This window comes from Equus asinus, chromosome 14, assembly GCF_041296235.1.
Source record: "Equus asinus isolate D_3611 breed Donkey chromosome 14, EquAss-T2T_v2, whole genome shotgun sequence".
Lineage (NCBI taxonomy): Eukaryota > Metazoa > Chordata > Mammalia > Perissodactyla > Equidae > Equus > Equus asinus.
In genome coordinates, this window is record NC_091803.1 from 6,607,376 (window position 1) to 6,631,414 (window position 24,039).

Below are 24,039 nucleotides of genomic sequence, written 5' to 3' on the forward strand. Positions count from 1 at the left end.
AGTCCCCTCGGCGCGCCTCCGCCACCGTCTCCGTGAGGACCGGGGACCTCAGGGAGGCCAGCGCACGAAGCCGGAGTGTCCCGCGCGCCGCCTGAGTCCAGGCTCGCCCGCGCGCTGCCGGGCGACAGCGCGCCCGGTCTCCCCGCCCGGGGAGATGTGTGAGCCTGCCGGCCACCCCCCGGGACGTGAGAGCTAAAGGCAAGAGCCGCTCTGGAATTCTATGCAGGCAGATATGCAGACACCTAAGATGACGCAATCTCCGCGCGGAGCGGGGCGGGGCTCCGCGAGGACCTTATCCGGAAGAGATCGCCTGAGAAGCGGAAGTTGAGGAATGAGAAGCGGCGGCCGATGGCGGCGGAGGCTTGGGTAGGTGTTTTTTCCTGTTCTCGAGTACTTCGGTAACGGAAGGGGCCAGGGATCGGAGGTCTGCACTGGCCTGGAGGGCGTTCTGAGCGGCCGGACTGGGACAGGTTCGCGCCTCTGGGCCAGGAGGTCGGAGTGAGTTCCCGACAGGAGGCGGCGCTTCGCCCGTGGAGATTGGGGGATTCTCCTGCTTCTAGACTTCCCCTGTCCCCCCAGGCGCTGTTTTCTTTGCCGAGAACGTTTTCTGGCTAAATGTTGTTTATTCTTGTAAGCCCCGTTTCTGATGTCGTTCTCTTTATGAACCTTCTGTCCAATCCTGACTGTAATGTCTTCCCTCCCTTCCTCCGAATGCCATTCCACTCGCCGTCTCTCTTTTACCGCCCGACGCCGCCCTTTTCTTGACCTAGTTACCTCCTGCCTGTCACCTCCCCTGGGAGGCTTCCTCTGCCTCTCAGACGGGGCCAGGGCCCTCGAATTTGCCTAGGTCGTGGCAAAATGGTCATTCCGTGTCTTTGTCCTACCAGCCTGTGCGCGCTGGGGCAGAGACCAGATTCCATCCGTCTCTAGCTTCAGCTCAGGGGAGACCGGTGCAAAGACCACTGATTTGGAAGTGAGGAGCCCCGAGTCAGAGATAGACTCTGCCAGTTCCCAGCTATGCGACCCTGACTTACTTTCTTGGAGTTTGATTCCTCATCTGTAAGGTTGTTATGGAGCATTCATGAAAGGAGGCTGTCTGTGTGTGTCGGGGAAGAGGGGTACTTTGTAAACCGTCAGGCACCTTATGGAAGGGAGGGACTGAATGAATTTGGGAGAGATCAGTGTGCTGTGCATAAAAATAAGAAACAGTCTGAGTTCTGTTTGCTGGCTAGGAAATGCTGTGCGGTTTGAAGAATGCTTTGCTGTTTAGATTTGGACTGGCCTGATGTATGGGCTTTACGTGACTTGGCTTCATGCAGCATATTTGTTGGGTTTAAAAGAGACCTTGGCGATCTGGCTAATCCTCTGCCGTCATTTTTCAGATGAGACTGAGGACCAGAGAGGGAAAGTGACTTCCTCAAAGTCACAGAGTAATTGGGAGAGCTGGACAAGAACCTAAGCCTGTAACTGAAGAGACCAGAGATCTTTCTCTTACACTCTTGGGAAGCAGATCGCAAGGTATTTTGGTTTTACAGTCATCTTTTTCCCTTTTAAACACTTATCCTCGCGGCTCCCCCAATTATAGACCTCGTCACACTGTATTGTAACTGCCTTTTCACTGTCTATCTCCTTGCTGGAATGTCACCTTATCAGGGACAGAGGTGGTGTCTTATTCTTTATTCTGTGTTCTCAATATCCAGTACCAGGCTCATTATTCATGTTAGTTAATGATAACGGCAAATGTATGTTAAGCACACATTAAACGCCAGGCCTGTTACATGTAGTTACGATTAGGTCCTCACAATGATCCTGTAAGGTAGGCTCTATTATCCTCATTTTATAGATGAGAAAACAGACATAGGGAGGTGAACGTACACCAAAATGTTGGCTGGTGAGGGCCTTTGGCCATCTGAGGTCCAGATACTAATTCATTGAATCTTTCCCCCCAGCTCTTTGCAGACTTTTTTGTGAGGAAAAAAATGCCCAAAGTCAAAAGAAGCCGGAAAGCTCCCCCAGATGGTTGGGAGTTGATCGAGCCAACTCTAGATGAATTAGATCAAAAGATGAGAGAAGGTGAGTGGGGGAGCTCCTGTCTGGGTGGGCTGTGCCCAAGGCTCAGAGCTCAGGTGCCTCCAGGAGCCAGGCAGAAATGCAAGGATAAATGGGAAGAGACAGGTGGCAGCGCTGTGGCCTCCTGGGACGGACATGTTTTATTTGCTGATTAACTCAGAGGAATATTATAAATGCCAGAAAATAAGATAACACTAATGACAAAGTCCTCAAAAATGTTTTTTGGCCAGCTTAAATATAAAAGTGTTAGGGAATACAGATCAAACAGTGTACCTAAAATTATGTACCATTTTGGTTAGATGTACATTCAAAATCATACAAAATATATTTACTTGGAAAACCCTGTACTTTTTCGTTTTGGCATTTTCTGAAATATTTTTATTCAGATAGTTGTTGTAGCTTTCTGACACTGTTTTCATCATCAGTGAGTTTTTGCATCATCCTCCAGTTTTCCAGAATGCACCATCCTCAATTCCCTCTAAATGTTACATGATTCTGCCCTTTGTGGATTGGTGTCATATGCTGTCTTTTGGAAGTTTTATCTGAAGCCACAAGCATCTGTTGGCCTTATATGATCACAGTGCAACAACTTACTGAATTGCTTTTTAAAGTGATTTTTTTTTAAGCTTTTTTGTAACTAATCCAACCCTTGTTATTATGAGGTCAAACCTCTAGCAATAATTACTAAATCAGCATTAAATTACTTTGCCTCCTTTTTCCAAAACTGACTGTGTCAGATAACCTCTATTAAATACCCAGAACTTGCCGTAATCAAGGTCATTTTGGGCTGAAAGATTTCTTCCCCAAACAGATCTTTATGCAAAAGAAAAGAACTTGGAGAGTGCTGCAATAGAAGAGATTTTGTGAGCCCTTGAAAATAAATCTACTTCCTGTTTTAAGGGATGACTTTTTGGGGAGAGTATTGATGTATGTGATATTCTTTACCTCCAAAAGAAGTATTCTTTCTCCCATTTTTATTTAACCATTTCACCCTTCAGCATTTCTTTGCTTTCCCATTTTTGATAAATACGCAGGTTTAAGACTTGCTATCCCATTACTCTTGCTGTCACTATAAAGGAAGCAGCCCGAGTGGGTGCAGGTGGTGCCAGACTTGGCTTCAGCTCTGGACAGGGAGCTGTGCAGAGAGCTGTGGACAGGGGCAAAAGCTGCTCGTCACCTGGAGCCCATTTTACTGTGTACGATGCAGGCTCAGCATTGCCAAATCTGCTGATTTTTCACCCCCCAAGAGAAGCCAGAAATTCAGCTGTTTTATGTGAACTCTTCTAAATAAAAATTCAAACTTAAAAAAAACATATTTGTGGGAGCTGCCAAACAAAGCCTGCCTTTAGGCTGGCTGGGGCTGCCAGCTTCCAGATTGTTGCCTCCAGGACAAATTTTGCCTGTGGGATCTGTGGCCATGCTCCAAGGCCATGGAGGACCCTCGTGTGGCCTTCACACAAGGAAGCCCAAAGCCAGTGGCGTTACAAGGCCTGTCCTCCTGATCTGAGGGCTATTTACAGGACAGCTCACACTAACTGAAGTTATCTTAGGAAGGAACATTCTCGTTTTCTCCTTTAGTTTGTCCCCAGTATTTCCTAGCTGAATACAACTACCCAGCTTTCAAGTGTTGGTAGAGCCACTGGTGCCTTATAAGGCCCCAAACAAAAAGAGCCTGAAGATAGGGACTGAGAGGCCGAGATAAGGGAAATTATGTGTGGCAGGGGGTTTTATGGGTGACTGAGAAATAAAGGCACTATCTCTGTCGACTGTAACCAGGACTTATAAATAACTTTACTTTTATAACAACTGAAAATCAAGCATAATGAACACTTGCATAATGAACACTTAATTAGACTTTTTAAGAATAGCTCTTTAAAAGAGTTGTTGCCCAAGTGCTGACATGATGGGCAGTTTTGGCAATAGCAAAGAGGCTAAAAACCAAAGTCTCATGTATGCCGTGATGCCCGCTACTTCTGGCCTCTTTTCATAGCCTCATAATGGCAGGACTCTACATTGCCCATCAGAAGCTGCCTTCCACCTTGTGTGTGAACCTGTATAAAAGGATACCAAAGAATGTTGACATGATTTTGTGAAAATGGGTCAAAAAGAGATTTAAAAAATGCTGGTGATGCTATGATTAAAAGATTGAGAAATGACTCAAAAGCACAAGGAGAGACCTTCCACTTCCAGGACAGCGGCATAAGGAGCTCCCTCAGTGGTCTTCTCCAGTCACATGGTTTCCCACACTCTCCACCCAGGTGACCAAATGTCTTCTCCAGCCCAGACTCAACACTGAGACTCTATACCAGCTGCCTCTTGCATGGCCCCATTTGGATATCTAGAACCATCTCAAAATTAACATGTGCAGAACTGAATCCTCACTCAGCCGCCCCACAGCTCTTGCCTTCTTAGGCCGCAAACCATGGAGTTGTCCTTGACTCCCCTCGGTCCTTGATTCTTCCTATCCAAGCATCCGAGACATCCAGATTCCTAAAAAGGGTGGCAGAACAGGGAAAATTGTTACAGATAAGGAAGACTTGAGACAGATCAACCGCATACAACGTCTGGATGTTGTTTGGAGCTTAATCCCAACACACCCGTTGTCAACAGGTATTTTTGAGGCAATCAGTGAAAATTAAACATGGACCGAGTGGGGCCGGCCTGTGGTGCAGCAGTTAAGTTCACATGCTCTGCTTTGGTGGCCTGGGGTTCACCGGTTCCGATCTTGGGTGCAGACCTACGCACCACTTATCAAGCCATGCTGTGGCAGGCGTCCCACATATAAAATAGACGAAGATGGGCATGGATGTTAGCTCAGGGCTAATCTTACTCAAAAAAAAACATGGACTGAGTGTGGGATACTAATAAGGAATAGTGGTTGATTTTGTTGGGTGGGATATTGGCATTATGGATAGTTTTTTCGAGTCTTTAATATGTTTTAGATACAGACATATTTATGAATGTGATGCTTGATGTTTGAGATTCAGTTTAAAACACTCCAGTGCCCTCCACCCTCAAAAGTGGAGGGAACCACATAAAATAAAAATAGGTGAATGAATGTTAGTAATTGTTGAAGCTGGGTGGTAAGTACTTGGGAATTCAGTATACTGTTTTTTCCTGTGTATTTGAAATTATCCATAGTGAAATCTTAGAAAATTCATGAATCTAAAATCTGACTCCTTTTATGCCATCTGCCCCCACCTGCTGGTCCAAGCCCCCCCACCTCTCCCCTGGATTACTGCAGTAGCCTCCTGCTTTCCCTCTCCCTCCAGCCTTCTCCACAGGGCAGCCAGGGTGGGGGTTTTGAGTCAGATCGTATCACTGTCTGCTCGGGAACCTCCAGTGACTCCCCTCCCCATCAGAGTAAAACCAGAGTTGCTCCTTCCAGGTCCGACACATACTCACCCTGGCTCCCTCAAGCTGCTTGCCCCCATGAGCTAACATCTGTTGGCAATCTTTTTTTTTTCCTTCTTCGTCTCCCCAAAGCCTCCCAGTACATAATTGTATATATTCTAGTTGTGAGTGCCTCTGCTCGTGGCATGTGGGACGCTGCCTCAGCATGGCTTGATGAGCGGTGTCATGTCTGTGCCCAGGATCCAAACCACGAAACCCTGGGCCCTGAAGTGGAGCGCGCGAACTGAACCACTCGGTCACGGGGCCGCCCCTACGGTATTGTTAACTATAGTCCCCATGCTGTACGTTACATCCACAGGACTAATAACGGGAAGTTTGTACCTTTTGACTCCCTTCACCCACCCTCCATTCCTACCCCACCTGCCTCGTTTCTTAAGGTCTCTGATTAGATGTACCTTTGTGCCTTCTTTGATCACCTGTATAGATAGCAGCCGCTCCCCTGCCTTTCCCCACTCACCGTGCCCTTCCATGTTTTTTTTTCCTGTGGCTCTTACCACTTACCACCAGGTGCTGATCTGCTTTCCTCCTGCAACGCAGCTCTGGGCCTCCTCTGTCTTGCCCGCTGCTGTATCTTGGGCACCCAGAGCTGGGCCTCGCCCCTAGCAGGCATGCAGTGTTCGCTTGCTGAGTCCTCAACACCTGCATTTTGCTGGGATCACAGAACCGTTTGTGGAGCTGAATTACAAATCCTAGGTAATAGAATGGCCTCCAAGTCAGAGAAAGGGAGGTCTGGTTTTCTTGACCACTCCTTGCCTTTGTCCTCTGCTCTGAAAACTGAGAGGAGGTGGTAGACAAAGATCAACTCATAGCTGCTTAAGGGAAAGAGAGTTTCCTTGTGGCCGGTGTGAGCTGCTCGCTGACCCCACACGTCTTGACAGAGCAGTTATTCTTGCAGGCCCACTGTGCTGAGAACTTGCAGACTTGTCCAGTTTGGGTTTTTTTCTCATCCCTAAAGGACTTTAGTTGGGAAATGGACTTAGAGGTACCTTAAAGATGATTAGGATGCCCATCTGTGGGCCCAGAATTATCTTGAGAAACTGTTATGCTGTAGAAATAGGTGTGGAGGGGGCCAGCCCCATGGCCGAGTAGTTAAGTTCACGCACTCGGCTTCGCCGGCCCAGAGTTTCACAGGTTCGGATCCTGGGCGCAGACATGGTACCGCTCATCAGGCCACGTTGAGGCGGCGTCCCACATGCCACAACTAGAAGGACCCACAACTAAAACATACAACTATGTACTGGGGGGATTTGGGCAGAAAAAAATAAAAAAAGATTGGCAACAGTTGTTAGCTCTGGTGCCAGTCTTTCAAAAGCCAAAAAGAAATAGGTCTAGAAGGATAAACAGCAGGGTGTTAACAGAGGTTATCTTTGAACGATTTTTTTCAATCTTCGTTTTCTAATTAAAAGCGCATTTTTAATTTAAAACAATTGTTTAATCATGTGGCTGCTTATCTTTTTTAATATAACAGCTCTGTTGAGATACAAATCACATACTGTAAAATTTGCCCTTTTAAAGTGTTCAGTTGAGGGGTGTTTAGTATATTTATGGAGTTGGGTCACCATCACCACAATTAATTTTACATTTCATCACCTCCAAAAGAAACCCCATACCCTTTAGTAGTCATCCTCCCCCTCCATTTTCTGTCTCCCAGTTCAAGGCAGCCGCTCATCTCCATTCTGTCTCTGTAGACAGAGTCCTACAATAGGTGGGCTGTGGGGACTGGTTTCTCACTGGCACGTTTCCCAGGTTCACCCATGCTGTAGCATGTGTCTCTACTTCCTTTTCATGACTGCATAATCCGCTGCATGGGTAGGTGACATTTTGTTTATCCATGCATCAGTTGATGGACCCTGGGGTTGTTTCTGCTGTTTGGCTGTTGTGAGTAATGCTGCGGTGAACATTCACACACAAGCTTGTGTGCGCATGTGTGGTTTTCAGCTTTCTTGCGTATATTCCTAGGAGTAGAATTGCCAGGTCATCTGATAACTCTATGTTTAACTTCTTGAAGAACTGCCAGACTATTTTCCACAGCAGCTGCACTATTTTACATTCCCGCCAGCAGCATCTAAGGATTCTAATTTCTCCACATCCTCAACACGTGTTACTGCCTGTCATTTCGATTGTAGCCATCCTAGTAGGTATAAAGTCCGATTCATTCTTTAACTCTAGTTATTAAAAAGATAACACTGCATCCTGTGCAGATTAACCCTACCCCCCAAAACAAAACAAACACGCACTTTCTTCTCCCCAGCTGAAACAGAACCCCATGAGGGGAAGAGGAAAGTGGAATCTCTGTGGCCCATCTTCAGGATCCACCACCAGAAAACCCGCTATATCTTTGACCTCTTCTACAAGCGGAAAGCCATAAGCAGAGGTAACGGGCTAACTTCTCTCTTGGCCTTTCCAGCTAGTAATTTAAGTAATGGCTCTTATTCTTGCAACCTCAGCAAGTGTCATGATTTTTCTTACCAGTGTAAAAGGGAGAGGGGCCAGTGTTGGCTAAATACTCTATAACTATGGGTGGTGATGGGCTGGGTTGGGGAAACTCTGTTAAACCTAATCTGAGGCCCTTCCCCATCTTTTTGACAGAGCTATATGAATATTGTATTAAAGAAGGCTATGCAGATAAAAACCTCATCGCAAAATGGAAAAAGCAGGGCTATGAGAACTTATGCTGCCTGCGGTGCATTCAGACACGGGACACCAATTTTGGGACAAACTGCATTTGCCGGGTCCCCAAAAGCAAGCTGGAAGTGGTAATGTCTCCACCCCTGTAATGTCTGACAATTGAGTTTGATGTCTTTTTCAGTTCACAATTCTGCTCCAGTTGACACCAAGGGATTTCACACTAGTTTGCTGGGCTGGAATCTAGTTTTGTCCTGGGACGTCCTGCTGGCCATCCCCCCTGGGAGTCGCTCTCTTCAGGAAGCCATGCTAGGCAGTTTGGCAATAACCCTGTTGGTTAGGTCTGGGAGCCAATCTCACCTCCATCTTTGGGAAACTGATTGAATTCCTTTACTCACTTACGAAATGGGGATGATTTAGTTGGGTTTCACCATCGGATCTCGTTTGCATAGCCAAGGGTCTTGCTCCTCCAAAGAAGAGGAAAAGAGAAAATAAACACAGACCACTGCTCTGGGGTCTTCTGTCCCCTGGGCAGGCCCCTGGCCAGACATCGGGCCACACCTGGCCTGGGGACGAGAGGGTTCTGCTGCCATAGAGATTCAAGTACACACCCTTCTTCCCCCCTGTGCCCCCACTAGAAAGTTCCCCAGCCCGGAGGAGGCCCTGAGGCCCCTGGCACTGAGCCCCCTGAGCAGTAGCAGACCCACCTCCAGCTCATTGCAGGATATGACATGCTTGCTTTACAAATAACAAGAATCATTCACACATTTTTCCCCCTCTTTGCAGGGGCAAGCGTGTAAATTAAAGTTGCATATATTAAATGCGAGTAGAGATGGAACTTCAGTGTCAACAGCAGCTGTTTGCATCTTCATGGGGGAACCTGATTTCCCCCATCCAGAACTGTCACAGAGGGGCTTCTGAGGAGTGTCCTGTAGGGAGTCAGTGTCCTGTTGCCACCTCTGTCGGCGGGAGGATTACTGTGCGTGTGCACGTGTGTGGGAGTGGCGTGTGGTGGGCACAGTGTCTCAGCCGTCCTCTGTTGCAGGGCCGGATCATCGAGTGCACACACTGCGGCTGCCGGGGCTGCTCTGGCTGAGGCCCCTGGCCCTCACTCATCTCCACCCTGGACTTTGGACTTCACAGGCTTCTGCCACCCCCTTTCCGAGGAGCAGCTCTTTTCACAGAGCGGTGCCCCAGGCCTGAGCAGAGGCATGGTCTCTACATACGAAGGCTTTGCTGTTCATCAGATGTGATTTGTAGAAATAAAACTTTTAAACCTTTTGGGCCCTGCGTTCGTTCTTTCACAGAGCCAGCTGGAACCCATTGGGAGAGTGCAGGCCCTGGAGACCGCTTGCCCTTGGCACTGGATCCTGACTCCACCTTGTAGGTGATGCGTGACCATGAGCAAGTTCACCTTCCTCATCGGTGATGGGGGTGACAACTTCTCAGGCAAGGATGGCCTGAAATGACACAGCAAGGTGGCTCAAGCCGCTCCTGGATCTGCTGTGAACTTGTCAGCACCCTGGGCCCAGCGTTTGTCCTTGTACCCACGCCTGCAAAATGCTGCAGCTCTTATTCTGGGCCAGACCTTTCCCTCATGCTTGAGGCCACACCAGCATGTTCACGTATCTTTAATATGAACGGGACTCCTGGGGCTCCCACAAAGCACTGTGAAGGCCGTGCACTTTGTCCCATCTCTGCTGGCAGTCCCCGGGGACCTCCCCATCACCTGCCCCCAAGGCCTCCATCCACGTCGGCCTTGGGGATGGTGTCTTGGTCCCCCTTGGGCTTGGTCCGGAACTTCTGCCATGGGTGGGGGGTTTCCTCTGCTGGCATCACTTTCAGCCACTGCTTATAATAAGCTCGGAAGCCATCAATCTTCTCCAAGTAGGTGTTTTTCCCTTTGTACTGTAATTGGAAGAGTACGGGGTTTAGAGGAGCCATGATTAGGATCACTGCATGCTACCTACAGCTAATCCCAAACCATGGCAGCCGGCTCAGGCCTCAAGGAAGCTGTTCCTGCTTCCAGGTGGTTAAGGGGAAAGGGCAGAAAGGCTGTTCAATACCGAGTAGCTCACTGACGAAAAAGTTGCTGTTCCATGGGCTAACAATCCTTCCCAAGTAGGTGCTGCTCTGCTCCTGTACCCAGGGGTAGGAGCCCTAGCCCACAAGCTAGAGTGGCGGGGTGCCCCCAAGCCTGCCTCCAGTCTCCTGAGCACCTCCTCCTTGCCACAGCCACTGCCTCTGACCATCCTCAGTGGTAGTGGTCTAGCGTGGTCTCCTTGGAGAGGTGGGAAGCAAAGGAGGAAACGATGCACCAGGCAGACAGCAAAAGGAAGCTGGTAGAGGAATACATAGGAAAAACAAAGTATCAGAGAGAGAGACTGCTACCACATGGTGATAAAAGGGTTGATTCGAAAGATTTAACAATTCTAAACTTGTATGTACCTAATATAGCCTGAAAGCATACAAAGCAAAAACTTGACAATCACAAATAGAAGTCAGTCTGCTGTCATAAGGGAGTGCGGATGTATGGTTTGAATTCAATAAGCTTTAGGACTGTGGTAGTCTGGTGACTGCTGACTGAACCTGAGAAGACCCCTAGTGGGCCCTACACTCTAGAGTGAAGACACAGTCCAGTAACTAGAAGATATTTGTAACATGGAACCAACAAAAGACTAGTATCCAGACTATATAAAGAACTCTGAGGAATCCATAAGACGAGACTAACAACCAACTCTTCAAACATGCCCGGCTCTGCCCTCCGCCTGACATACTCTCCACTGCCGTCTCGCTAATTCTTACTGAGCCTTCAAAATGGCGCGTGAGTGTCGCACCAGCCCACACATCCCTGACCCCGTGTCCCCATGGTTTAGTGTGTCCTTGCTGCCTTGTCTCCTTCCTCACTGGGATTGTGCTCCTCCAGGCCACGGCTACTGTGGAGCCAGTCAGCACAGGGTCTGACTCAGTAGACCTAAAAACTGAACCCTCGGAGCCAGATAGCCTCAGATTGGCAGGGAGAGAAGTGGCCATGACAGAACATTCCATCACTGCCCTACTGCCATCCACATTCACTCAACAAACCACAGTCAGTATTGGGCACCAGGCATTGACCAGACAGGGACCGGGGACCCAGGCGAGGAAGGCAGATGGTCTCCACCTCTAAGGGCTTATGGTTGTGTGAGGGCAAGAGTGACGCGTGAATTAGAGGCTGTGGAACACGGTGAAAAGGACTTGTGCTGTATGTTGACAGGAAGGGAGGCAGGCAGGGGGCATCTGAGAAAGCCGTTTAGGCTGAGACCTACAGGATGAGCAAGAGCCAGGTATGTGAGGAGCAGGGGGAGCCTGGTCAAGGCAGAGGGAACACAAAAACCCCAGGGCAGGAAAGCGGCTGGTGGTGTCTTCAGAAATGACGGAAGGCTGCTGGGACTGACAGTGAACAAAGGGAAGAGAGGCCTGAGATGAAAGAGCCACGTGGACAGGAACTCGCAGGCTGTGGTCTAAGGAGTCTGGGATTTCTCCTGAGGGAAGCCACTGACAGTTTAAAGAAAGGGAAGGCCAACCCTAGGGGCCAGAACCAGGGGTGGGGGTGGCGCTGGTTAAGGAGACAACGGGCACGTTAGAGCTTGGTGCACAGACCCGGTCAAAGGTGGGTGGGTACTGGGCGGCGAACTCCAGCTGGCGGATGACCACTTCATTCACCGGCACGCTGTTCCGCCTCATGTCCTTCAGGATGTCGATGAGATAGGTGTAGTCCAGCTTCTTGAGGGCGGCGTTGATGAGGGTGCTGTAGATGTGGGTGTTGGGGGTCATCTGGGATTTCTGAAACAGCACAGACACAATCAGCGAGATGACGGTGATTGCTGGGACAAAGCAGCCCGCTGTGGCATGTCCAGCCTGGGCCGTTACCCTGCCAGTCAGGTCTGCTCAGCTGACCAGCGACCAGGGACAAGAAGGGCAGAAGCTTGTAGCAACAATGGGCTGCAGTGCCCTCCAAAAGGAGAGCACGGGCGCCCCAGCTCTGTGCTTCCATCCCACCCTGCTGAGGACCCCGCCCTCCCAACCTGCAGAGCTTGGAGAGGACGAGTGTTGCTCTCAGAGATCAATGGACTCAGGCAGAAGACCACCGCCTCAGCTCTCGGCTGTGATTTACTGCACCCCCCGTCCCCCAAGAATTCTGATACATCCTGCTCCGGTAATACCCTCCATCCCTTCAGAGGGTTGGGGCTAAGACCTGTCCCCACCCCTCAATCTCACCCCACTGCCACCACCTTCAAGATGGTAATACCCCTTGCTTTCACTGGCCATTCCTGCAGCGGCTCACCAGGGTCTACTTTCTCCCAAATTGGGCCAATGACCATTCTACACTTGAAGTGAGAGCAGCCCCACTCTCCATGCCCCACCCCCCCACACACTGTTTACCTGTCTGGGTGCAGAGGCCTGTGGGGTTCAGCAGGCCCCCGCTTTCCCCCACCCAGCTTTCTTCCTGAGCACCCCCAGCACCACGGGTCTTGTCCAGGTGGGCCCACTCACCTTCATGTCTGCAAGCAGCTGCAGACCGTCCCGGGGCCTGCGGCACCCAATGGCCAGATTACAGAACGTCTGCAGGTTGGGGACAATTCCCCTCTTTGCCAGGACTGGCAGTAGTGCCTGTGGGGACAAACATGGCATCACAGTAAGCTGTGACCCACCAGCCCTGGTGACAGCCTTCTCTGGCACAGCCCATGCTGGACACTGGACACCCCAGGGGCACGGCTCTGCTCAGAGGCCTCCTGGCTCCCTCTGCTGACCACACTGGGCACTGGCCCCAGTCCGGCATTCAAGGGCCCCATGTCCTGTCCAGCCATCTCTCAGGGCCCAGCTGCCCGAGATTCGGCTGCTCTGCAAGTGCACCCTGCCTTCCAGCCTGCCTGCCTCCAGCATGCCCTCCCTTCTCCCTGAACACTCTTCACATTCCTGCCCCTCCCGGCTCCTCCGCTGGCCATCTAATCCTGCACTCGGGCCTTCACCGTCCATCGAGCAGCAGGGCCCCTGGGGGCTCACGGTCCCCCACTCCATGGTGGAAGACAATGCTGACAACAATGTGAGAAGCGCCAGCTGAGGGGGCCCCAGGCTAGGATGAGGAAGAGGACGCCTGCTCAGCCTGGCTGGCTCAGGGAGAGTCCCGGGGAGGGGCTCTATCACGTCTGGCTTGTCTGGAGAAGGGTGTGCTCTGCACTGTGGGCTGAAGGCAGAGGCTGTGTCTCTGTCACATGATGCTCATGAGTGCCCAGGTCAGCGCTTCTGGCAAAAAAGGCATCATATGGAAAAGTGTGGAACAAATGGACAAAATCCTGAGGGCCCATGTCCCCACCTGTGAAACGGGGAAGCTGCCTGGTGTGGTTACTAAAGAAACAAACAGATGTGAAGCTCTCAACACAGCGTGTGGCACCAGGTAAGTGCGATGGCACTGTCGGGGGGAGGTGGCTGAAGCATGGGACACTCAGGCATCATTATGAGCCACCCACCTCTTGAGCCACATGTCCCCACAGCCCCCTGTAGCCATTGTGCCCCTCGTCAGTGTGAGGGTGTTTGGCATTGCCTCCCACCAATCTGTGAGCTCCTCGAGGCGGGCGGCTGGCTAGGTTCCCAGCTTTTCACTCCAGCGCAGGCCCAGAACAGGGGCTCCGGTCCGTCTGCCCACCGACAGCGGGACGGATGGCAGACCTGGCAGGGGAGCCAGGTCCTGCAGTCGGAGGGTCAGAGGAGGGAAGGGGAAAGAGGGGCCCCAGTCGAGGGCCCCATGCCTGCCTCTGCGCACCTCACCTTCGCCCCCTCCAGGTCGCCCAGCTTGCTCTTCTTCCTCATCAGCGTGTTGAAGAACGTCACATCAGCCTCCACCTGGTGCGTGTCCAGGATGGTCAGCAGCGAGGACTCCGCGGGGCTCCCGGGCTCCACCACCTCAGCCAGCAGCGTGAGGGTTTTGATGTCGGGCTGGAGCCCATGCTCCGCCATCTGGCCCAGGAAGCCCTCCAGGCCCCCCATCAAGGCCAGTCTGTCGGCTGGGGTGGCCACAGTCCCAAAGGAGACCACATTTGGGGAGACCGCCCCCAGGGTCAGGAGGTTGGCCTTCAGCCTCCAAGGAGGTGGCTCTGGGGTCACGGAGGCAAGGGCCACTGTGGGATCAGGCTCCATCTTGGTTTCCACCTCAGTCTGGACCTTGGCAGGGGCTCTAGCCTCCTGAGGCTCTGGAGGCCTCTCAAAAGCCTGAGAAGGTTCCAGAAACAGCTGCCTCTCCAGGGCCTCCACATGCAGCCTGGCTGACAGGCCGTCACCCGTCCTGGCCCGGGCTCTCCTCCTTGCCCGCCGCCCACTTGCTGGAGCCCGGAGCAGGACCATCTCCTCCCTGGGCCTCAGAAGCAGCGCTGAGGCCACCTCTGGGTCCCCCAGGCCGCAGTCCCGAGCTGCCCCTAACAGCAGGTTGTAGCCATGCCGGCTCGGCTGGAGCCCCAGACTCAGCATCTGCCTCCACACCTGCCGGGGAGAGATAAGCCTCAGCTCTGTGCTCCCTCTCAAGGAGTAGGTTCTGGGAGCCAGCAATCAGCCAGAAAACGCGAAGGGCGCGAGAAGGACCCGGAGGGTGTCTAACCCAACACCAGGCTCTGGGCAACCAGGAATCCTAAGGATCTGGGGACTCTGGGACACTTCACGGGGGTGCCAGTCCTTTCCTCTCTCTAGCTCACCCCAAAACCATTCTTGCAGTTCCATCCCTCTGCCCTCTCCCAGGACCCCTGCACCAGGCAACAGGCTTTGTCCTGGGTCTCTGCCCATCTTCTCTGTACTCCCCTGGGGAGTTCAGTGCGGGGGTCTGGCAGCTCTGTTTCCTCGAGAGATGAGATCATTTTCATCCCACAGTGTGGCGTCCATACACTCGGCGTGTGCTCCAGCACCAGGCTCTGCCTGGCTGAGTCCTGCTCCCCCGGAGCCCACTCCACGCTCTCAAAGAAGCGTGAGAAGGCTGCACGGGGCAGGGTGCACAGTAGGCACTCAGGAAGTGCAGCCGAATCCAAACCTTAAGTTGGCCTAGACTCTTCCAGAACCTAGCTTCTCTGGCTGTCCCTCCTTGGGGGAGTACAGGTGACCGACCCACTCTGATTATGTCTGGGTGGTTCTGACACCAAGACCGCGCCATTCCTAAGATGCCGCACAGGCTCACTGGTCTCGCTTGCTCCTCTGTCCGCGGGCTTGACGGGAGGCGACACTCAGTGGGGCTAAGAGCGTGACTTCCTGCCTTCATCAGGGACGAGTGTGCAGACGAGGCGGGGCGGGTCACCTGGCAAGAGGACTGCTGCCCACTGGACAGGGTCTCGAGGAGGGCAAGGGTCTTGGCAGCCACCTCCATGGGGCATGTTGACAGAACCGGGGATTAGCAGGGACACACAGATGCTACCCCATGGCAGCAGGGATTTGGGCTGCAGAGTCATACGGACCCTGGTTCAAATCCTAGCTCTGCCATTTAGTGGCTGTGGGACCTTAGACAGTTACTTACCCTCTCTGAGCCTCAGTTTCATCTGTAAAACGGGGCTAATGGTGCCTAGCTCGAGCAGTTTAATAAGTGCGTGACACAAACTGGCTGTTAGCACTACAGACCGTTTCTAACTAGAACAGATCTAGGCCGAGGAGTGGTAGGAACTAGATCTTGGCTGGTTTTCACTAAAAAGCAGCCAGAGGGTAGCCAGCAGCCCCTGCTTCCAGGGAGTCTGCAGAGGGGAGGCAACATTGGTCCAGGGCTGTCCCAGGTCACTGGGGCTCAAACTCCGTGTGGACCGGCCACCTGGGGATCTTGCTGAGATGCAGATCTGGACGCAGTAGACCTGGGCGGGGCTGAGACTCTGCACTGCTGACAAGCTCCCAGGTGACGCTGATGCCGCTGTTCTGCGGGCCCCACCCTAAGTTGGAGGGTTCTACGTGGGCTTCACGTCCTCCTCAGCTCTGAGAAGCTAGGAAAGCAGCGGTGGCACTTCTAATATCACCTCCCCGCTTGATAAGGGGGCCTCTCTGGGAGTCTGAGGTGGGATTAGAGCAGTGTGTCTCAACTCTGATGTCCTTGAGCATCTCTCAAGATGAAATGCAGGCTCCTGGGGGCCCCCTGTAGAGACGCTGAGTGGGGGGCTGTGGCGGATGGGTTGTGAGCACCCCGGTGGGCATGCTGTAGGCATTCAGGGACCATAAGCTCAGCGGATCTGGGCTGGCTGCCCAGAAGGCCACCCAGCAGAGTGGGAGAATGTGGGCCGGCTGCGCCCGCACTCAAAGGACAGCCAGGCCGCCTCCGTGGGCCTCCTTTCCCTTACACCCATAAAACAGGGAAGCACTGTGCTCTGGTAAGGCCAAAAAATCAAAAATATAAAAACACCCAGCACACGGCAGTAGCAGGTGCTCAAGAAATGCACACAGGCCCATGACTTCCACCTGACGCAGGCACACGGGGAAGCGGGAGAGGCAGGAGGGCAGAGCCGGAGGGACAGACCTGCAGGGCGGACCGGAAGCCTGTCTTCTTGTCCTGGATGCAGCCCATGAGCAGGAAACTGAAGGTCTCCTCTGTGACCACATGCCCTTTGTGAACAATTTCCTGGGGGAGGGAATGAGGAGGTCCCACTGAGCACCTGCCACCGAGCCCTGGCCCAGCCCGACGGGCCTGACTCAGGGCCGACACTCTGGGGCAGGCCCTGGTCTGTGCCCATGGAGAGGTGGGGCCTGAATTTGGCTCTGCGGCTGGATCAGAACCAGCTCCGGAGCAGAGCTGTCCAACTGGTGCCTGCACTCCTCCCCCTCTCCCGCAGGCCTCTCTTCCTGGCTCTGCTATTATCACTTCTGCACAGCCCCTCTGCAAAGACCACCCCAGTGGCCCCTTTTAGGCGCTGTCCTCGAGGCTCTGGAATTGCACAGAGCTAGCTTTAAGCCCCGGCTCCACCACTGGCCAGCGTGGGGGTGGGCAGGCATCAAGCTACCTGGTCTCACTCTCCCCCTCCGTGGAGCGGGGTCACCCGCAGGACCCGCCTTAGAGGATCCCTGGAATGACCCCACGAGATGGCGTGCTGCCTGCCCAGGGCAGAACAGCTGCCATCCGCCTCTCACGGGCGTGTCTGGGTTGGCCATTGCCTTCTTGAGATGTCCCTTTCACCTCTCAGCACCTCGGCGTCTCCTCCTCGAGCCTGTCTTCCTCTGCCCCTCTTGTCAGCTCCCAGCCCCACTGCTGCCACTCCCCTGCCTCCTCCTCTGTCACCAACTCTTGCACGTCACTGAGGCTTTAGTCCATGCTCTCCCTTCCTGGACAAGCACAGCTGTCTCTTAATTGGTCCCTCGCCCCGACCAGCCACAGTGACCTGCCTAAAGTGCCAATCTGACACCTCTGGACAGCTCAGGCCAGAGGCCTATCAGCCACGCTGCCCTCTTCTGGAAGCTTCAGGTACCTGCCTTGCACATGGCACCCTATGGAGGGATTTATCACTCACAAGGATGTCTCCAGGCTCGAGACCTCATGATCCTGCCTCTTCAGCAGGGCGCGCCAGCTCAAAGCAGCCAACCCAGGGACCGGCCAAAGGCTGCTGTGCACCATCTGGTGCCTGGCCAGCCCATCAGCCCCTCTCTCCTGGGATGGGGAGGGCAGACCTCACTACGTGCAGTGAGGAAAAGTGTTGGTCAGCGATGGCAGGAGCGAGACAGAAAGCAGCCCAGTCACGGTGGGCAGAACTTAAGAGAGGAGAGAGCGCCACACCTGTGGGGCCTGTGGGAAGAGCAGGAGGACAAGGCTGCCAGGGTGAGCTGACCCCCACACTGCCCTGGCTCTCCTGAGGCTTGGCTGAGGGAACCGAGAGCCTTGCCTGCTTCCCACAAGCCTTTGTTCAGGTGTTAACTCGCATCTGCCTCGCCTCCCTGCTACCTGAGAACCACCTGCTTGTGGTCCTTCCTGCTCAACTCCCTTCTGGTCTCCCTCTACGTGAACTGGGAGTAAAACCCTTCTTACAGGGTGGCTGGGGAGTAGAAGAGGCTGTAGGCCAAAGCCCTAACGCCGATGGGCCCCAGCTCAGCACGCCCACACCTCCACTCGCCTGTTTCCTGCGAATCTGACACACTCACCGGCCAGACTCCACAGCCCCCTGGACACCAGGACTTCTGCGCCCTCTGCTCTTTCTAAGCAGGAGGCCCTCCCCTGGGAGCACCGACTCATCTTGAATGCTGTGAAGCCCACCCTCCTCCAGGGCACCCACACAGCGGGACACAGCACGCAGCCGCACACACAACTCACCCCATCATGGGGCTCGGGGCCTGTCCGACCGTCAGACCGAGGCCTCTGAGAGCAGAGTCTCAGGATTCATCTGTGAAGCCCAGGGCCCAGCATGGGGTTTGTCTCACTGGCCCCTGAGCCCTCCTGCATGAGGGACACAGACAGCCGCAGCCTCACGCTGACACACGGGACTGGCAAGAAGGAAGAGGCACCCCCACCTTGAACACATCGAGGCACATCCTGAGGTCAGCGCACATGGCAGCCATCTTCAGCAGGGCGTGGTAGGTTTTCAAGTTGAGCTGGAAGTTTCTGGCCTGGAGCTGCTGCCGTAGCTTCAGGGCGCTCTGCAGGGCGGAGTCCTTCCAGGGGGACTCAGCGCAGACATTGAACAGGGCTGTGTAGGTGGCATCTGAGGGCTCCAGGTCCCGCTTTTTCATCTGTGGAGAAACAGAGGTGGCTCCAGGATCAGCTGGATGCACAGGTGACAATCACCTTGAGAGGAAGCTACAGAGGACTCCGTCGCCACATTACACACACCTGAGAGAGGGGTCTGTGCTAAGGCAGAGCTGAGTGACATGTCATAGCTCGGCTCTCCAAACCCCCGACTCAGCCTGAGGGACTCTGAAAACTGAGCCGGCACTCTAGACACACCGGACAAGAAATGACCCTCCCCCCGGCGCTTGTCAGCCCATCCTGAGCCTGAGGTGCTTTGCAGCGGGGTCCTCCCAACGTTCCCACCCCTGGCTGACCAGGGCGCCCCAACTGCTAAGGGGCCATGGGATGGGTCTGGTCTGGAAAAGGCTGGGAGGGGGCAAGCGACCCCCAGCTCTGGTGTTTACTAACTGAGGGGTCATGCAAGTTAGCTCGTCATGGGAAAAATCAGATGATACTGTCACCTTGAAAGGCTGTTGCAAAGGTTGGGTAGGAGAGTGGCCCCCGGAAAAGCAGCAGCCAGGAGCGAGTTACTGCGGCACCTCTCAGGGCCCCCCCGCCCTGCTGGGTCATAAACCCTGGGGGAGGGTCGACACTGTGCTGATCACGCTCTTATCAGGGTCACTGAACACACTCCCTGGTAAAGGCCAAGCGCCCGCTGTTTCCTAGAGAAGGGCCAGCTACCTGAGGGCAGGTGTCGGAAGAGTATAAAGAGCAGTTAGAATGAGGCCATTTGGGTCTCGAATCCCAACTCCAGCACTCTGGGGTAGGGTAACCTTGGACACGGCCTTCATGTCTCCGGGCCTCAGTTTCCTTAACTGAAAATGAAGAGGGGTGAGGATGGGGGTGAGAGAGAAGGAACATGGACAAACTGGGGGTGGCAGTGGAAAGGGAAGGGGAGAGGTAGGGCCTGCTGTGGTCCAGGCCGGTGCTAAAGGACGTTTCACACCATCTCATGTATTTATCCACGGTCACCTGCATTTCACAGATGGTGAAACTGAGGCCGGAGAGGTTCAGTCATCTGCCCAGGGTAATGCACTAGCAGGTGAGGATCTGCACCCAGTTTTTTTTCTCTGTTTATTTTTTTGGTGAGGAAGATTGGCCCTGAGATAACATCTGTTACCAATCTTCCTCTTTTTTTTGTATGTGGGACACTGCCACAGCATGGCTTGATGAGCAGTGTGTACGTCTGTGGCCAGGATCCAAATCTGCAAACCCTGGGGCAAACTCTGACCTCTGAAGCCGAATGCACAGACTTAACCACTCCACCTCTGGGCCAGCCCTGCATTCAGCTCTTTTTTGTCCCAAAGCCCACGTTCTTTGGAGCCTCGCCCCTGCCACCCCTGCGCCCCACACTCACGTCATTGTAGAGCTTGAAGGCCTTCTTCAGGTAGCCAGCCCGCCCGCAGCCCCCGATCAGCACTGTGTAGTTGCACTCAAGGGGCTGGAGTCGCTCTTCCTTCAGCATCTGTCTCTCAAATAGGTCCAGGGCCTCAGCCAGCTGTGTCGGGGAGGAACAAGGGTGGGGCTCAGGGTGGCCCCAGAGACCCTCAGCAGAGGGAGGGAGACTGAGGCTGAGGGACCCTCCCTGGGGCCCAGACCAGGCCTGCCCAGGAGTCAAGCACCTACCCTGGGCCTCTGCCACCAGCCTCTTGGTCCCTGTGCTCTGCAGCAAGGGAGCTTCGTGGTGACCAGGAAGGAAAGCCCACTGGACTGCCAGCACCTATGGGAGCTCTTGGCCCCACTGCAATGACTGCCTCCCCTCCAGCAGGACAGTGAACTCCTTGAGGGCGGGGCCAGTCCTTGCATATCTGTGGGCCTAGAGTGGAGCCAGGGCCTGGCACTCAGGAAGTCCTCAGAAAATGCTAATTCCGCGGATCCCAGGATCTGCCCGTCCTTGCTTCCTCGGTGACCCCGTCTGCAGTGCCAGCCCCCTCCGTCTGAGCTGACAGGAGTCTGGGTTCTGGTCACTTGGTGGGGACGCTCAGAGTCACTGTGCTGCACAACTGCAGGGGGCCATTGACAGGGACAGCCTCCTGAGATGGCACAGGATGGCAGCCCTGGGTGACTAGCTTTCTCTGACTGCAAACTCCCTTGGCCCACAGTTGTCTCTGTCCCATCCCAACTCCTACACCGTCCCCTTTAAATCCTCAGTTCACTCCTTTACCACTTAATTATTTTTTTCATCCATTCATTCAACCAGTAATCATTGAGTCCTACTATGCACCCGGCAAGGTCTATTTGCTGGGGATACAGCTGTGAACAAGACGGAGCTCCCTCAGGGAGTGTATCTTCTAGTGTAGAAAGACAGATGCCAAATGAAATAACTGAGAAAAATACACAGTAAGTCAACGGCAATAGGTGCTATGAAAAAAATACAGCAAAAAGTGCCAGAAGATGGGTGTGGGAGATTCAGTTTTAGACATGAGAGCCAAGCAGGGCCTCACCCAGAAGGTGACAGGTGAGCAAAGATCCAAAGGAGGCCAGGGAAGGAGCTACGTGGCTATCTGAGGGAATAGCCAGTGCAAAGGCCCTGAGGCAGGAGTGTGCCTGGGAGTTGGAGGAACAGAGAGGAGGCAGGGGTGGCTGCAGCAGAGTAAGTGAGTGAGGGGGAGATGAGGGCAGAGAGATAAGGGGGGTGGAGGGCACATCGTGCAGGCTTCATAAGCCACTGTGAGACCTTTGGCTTCTCTTTGTTTATTTCTCAACTTTTCATTATGGAAAATTTCAAATATACACGAAAGTAGAGAGAACAGTTTAACTACAATGATTATTAATGTTCAGCCAATCTTGTTTCATCTATACCCTGCACTCTCCTCCAACCTGAATTTTTTAAAACAAATTCCAGACATTCTATCATTGCATTCACAAAGTCTTCACCACGTACCTCTAAGAGACTGTTAAACAGAAATGGAGTGTCGTTATCAATATCTAAGAAAGTGAACATCACTAGTGTCAGTGAATACAATGGGAGTTCTGGAGAGAGCAGTAACACCGTCTGCTCTCTGCTTTAACAGGACGGCACCGTGCTGCCAGCCAACATCTGGGCAAGCGGAGGAGAGAGCCCCGGGGAGCCCAGTGCCAAGTGTCACAGCAGCTGAGGCGGACGAGGAGAAGGCTGGGCCTGGGCATTCAGGGGTGGGGTCATGAGAAGTATTAGGACTGGTGACGCTGTGAAGCCAGAAGTGGTGAGAGAAAGAGAAGAGCGGGGGCGAGCTGAAGGCATTCGGCCTGGGCGGATGGCACAACGCCAGTGCTCTGCAGCGAGATGAAGAAAGTGTAGGGTAAACAAGGTTGGGGAAAAAAAATTTCGGTGGATGTGGGTAAGTGTAAGACAGATGGCGAGGAGGAAGCTAGATACACAAATTGGGAGACCACGGGAAGGCCGGGCTGGAGATACAAGTGCCAGAACTGCATCGAGGAGGGGGGCACTGAAAGCCAGGATGCTGGCGGGTCACCTGGCACAGCACCCAGGGTGAGTGACGCCAGAGGAAAGAAGAGCCCGGAGCATCCCAAGATTTGGAGATTGGGAACGCGGGGCCCCTCACAGACCACCGAACCAAGGGGAAGGACGAGCCAGGGGCAGCAGAATCACCTTTCCTTCCTTGATCAGGCGTTTGCACTGAAAGAAGTACCAGTAAGGAGTGTTTCTCCGGCCCCGCCATGGTTTTGGCTCCGGCTCCCTTTCCTCGTCTTCTTCAACACTCTGTTCCCTGAGCCGCAGGTTGTACAACTGGGCTGTCGATTTGCGGAACATTCTCCGGGAGGAGTATTTGTCGGAGAGGGTCCCAAAGCTTTCCTCCTCCTCTTCCTCCTGGGTGGCTGTGGGGCTGGGCTGGCTGGGGTCTGAGCTGAGGCTGCCCGTCTTCTTCTGGCTCCCCTGGCCGAGGGGCAGCTGAGAGAGGGAGCTGCAGAAGGCTGCTGGCGCTGGCCGAGGCAGCCCCATGGCCCTCAGCCACGCAGGCCCCTCCCTGCCTCCTGCCCACCTGGCTCTGAGAGGGTCAAGACGTTGCAGGAAGGACGGTCCCACCGGGCGGGGCCGAGAGAAGAGCAGGGCGAGTCGCATGAGGTCCATCTCTGGCTTTCCCCTCCAGGGCCTGGCAGAGGTCAGAAAAATAATAAAGTCAACTGGGGGTCGCAGTCACAAAAGGCAGAAAGAAGACAGACAAGTGGTTACAAGCCCGGGGCCTGAGGCTAGAAAGCCTAGGGTCAGACTTCAGCCTTGCCAAACAACCATCCATGAGTCCCTGGGCACTCACTGCTCTGGCCTCAGTCTCCTCGCCTGTAAACTGGGGTTAACTGCAACGTCGCCCACAAGCACTGCGGCAATGACTGAATGAGGTCTCAGATATACCGTGTGCAGCACAGCGCTGGCCCAGGATGCAGCCGACAGACATAAACTATTCTCAAGCCACGATCTACAAGATAGGTCACTAAACTCAGAGCGGAGTTTGAGTCCTGGCCAGAGCTGTGTGACTGGGCCCACTGCTCGATCTCCCTGTGCCTCACTCAAATATGATATGGAAATAAGTATCAAAATGTTCTAAAAACAAACTTACGCTATATTAGTATACACGCTTCTTTTTCAAGGCATTAAATAACAAGACCCCATGGTGTCCAAGCAGTCATGCATGTAAATGACAGCTTGGGGCGGCTGCAGATACTGTCTCCAACTATCCGTTCACACTCGCCCCCACCTGACATCACGACTTAGCTTCGGGCACTGCTAACGCGACTCCGCCAGGGCGATGCTCCATTTCGCACAGAGAAAAGAAAGGTGTCATTTTCTTCCTACTCAAGTTCATTAACCTGCCCACGCTGGTAACCCCTGAATTAGAGGCACGCTGTCGCTGTCCTCCCTCGGGGACCCGCCCCGCCGCCGACGCTCCCGGGACCCCTGTCCACACTGGCCTTCAGAGCCTCGGTTTCCTCGCCAGACGCCCCGGCTCCGACCCGGCGGCGACACTCGCTGCCCTTCTGGCCTGTCCCTGCCCGGGTTCGGGGCTCCCGCGAGGGTCAAACAGGAGCTCACGCCAAGGGTCTGGCCCAGGGAACGTGGTCCCGCCTCGGCCCCCACGCCACCTTCCACGCCTCCCCGCGTCACGCCAAGTGCCCCCAACTCGGGCGCCAGCCGCGCCGCCCCGCGCCGCGCGCCCCTGAGACCTCGCGCAGGCGCAGTCCGCGTCACGACTTCTCGGCGCGCGTGGTTTCAGGTTACCCACGGCGGCGAGGAG

At 53.9% G+C, this 24,039-nt stretch overlaps 2 protein-coding genes across 11 annotated transcripts; one reads left to right on the top strand and one right to left on the bottom strand.

The window, feature by feature from the left end:
- Positions 1-34: 34 nt before the first annotated feature.
- On the top strand, positions 35-9,390 carry BUD31 (BUD31 homolog). 7 transcript variants are annotated; one of them, XM_070484204.1, is made up of 7 exons: positions 308-366; positions 888-1,064; positions 1,383-1,518; positions 1,950-2,073; positions 7,736-7,858; positions 8,074-8,240; positions 8,896-9,390. In XM_070484204.1, the coding sequence occupies exons 4-7, from the start codon at positions 1,980-1,982 to the stop codon at positions 9,028-9,030; spliced, it is 519 nt and encodes a 172-aa protein (XP_070340305.1). In that variant the 5' UTR covers positions 308-366; positions 888-1,064; positions 1,383-1,518; positions 1,950-1,979; the 3' UTR covers positions 9,031-9,390. The 7 variants fall into 7 exon arrangements, with proteins under 7 accessions (XP_014711473.1, XP_014711470.1, XP_070340305.1 ...); XM_070484207.1 differs by having other exon boundaries at positions 9,155-9,390; XM_014855987.3 differs by lacking the exon at positions 888-1,064 and having other exon boundaries at positions 35-366; positions 9,155-9,390.
- On the bottom strand, positions 3,833-24,011 carry PTCD1 (pentatricopeptide repeat domain 1). Of its 4 annotated transcripts, XR_011494066.1 has the most exons (11): positions 23,717-24,011; positions 22,401-22,902; positions 20,166-20,306; positions 18,592-18,810; positions 16,616-16,717; positions 13,915-14,622; positions 12,643-12,759; positions 11,749-11,931; positions 5,986-10,017; positions 4,475-4,560; positions 3,833-4,121 (listed from the first exon to the last, which is right to left on the bottom strand). XR_011494066.1 is itself a non-coding variant. In XM_044746827.2 (9 exons), exons 2-9 carry the CDS (start codon positions 22,878-22,880, stop codon positions 9,835-9,837), a joined length of 2,133 nt encoding a protein of 710 aa, XP_044602762.2. In that variant the 5' UTR covers positions 22,881-22,902; positions 23,717-24,011; the 3' UTR covers positions 3,833-9,834. The 4 variants fall into 4 exon arrangements, 1 of the variants encoding a protein (XP_044602762.2); XR_011494064.1 differs by having other exon boundaries at positions 3,833-4,560; XR_011494065.1 differs by having other exon boundaries at positions 4,475-10,017.
- Between the last annotated feature and the right edge of the window lie 28 nt (positions 24,012-24,039).

Excerpts from the sequence above, each read along its gene's own strand:
- BUD31 (XM_014855984.3), top strand. The coding sequence starts at position 1,980 with ATGCCCAAAGTCAAAAGAAGCCGGAAAGCTCCCCCAGATGGTTGGGAG. Across the intron at positions 7,859-8,073 it reads GCGGAAAGCCATAAGCAGAG|AGCTATATGAATATTGTATT; the intron begins GTAACGGGCTAA and ends TCTTTTTGACAG. Across the intron at positions 8,241-8,895 it reads CCAAAAGCAAGCTGGAAGTG|GGGCAAGCGTGTAAATTAAA; the intron begins GTAATGTCTCCA and ends CCCTCTTTGCAG.
- PTCD1 (XM_044746827.2), bottom strand. The coding sequence starts at position 22,880 with ATGGACCTCATGCGACTCGCCCTGCTCTTCTCTCGGCCCCGCCCGGTG. Across the intron at positions 20,307-22,400 it reads GCCTGATCAAGGAAGGAAAG|CTGGCTGAGGCCCTGGACCT; the intron begins GTGATTCTGCTG and ends TCCCCGACACAG. Across the intron at positions 14,623-16,615 it reads GCTTCCGGTCCGCCCTGCAG|GTGTGGAGGCAGATGCTGAG; the intron begins GTCTGTCCCTCC and ends TCTCCCCGGCAG.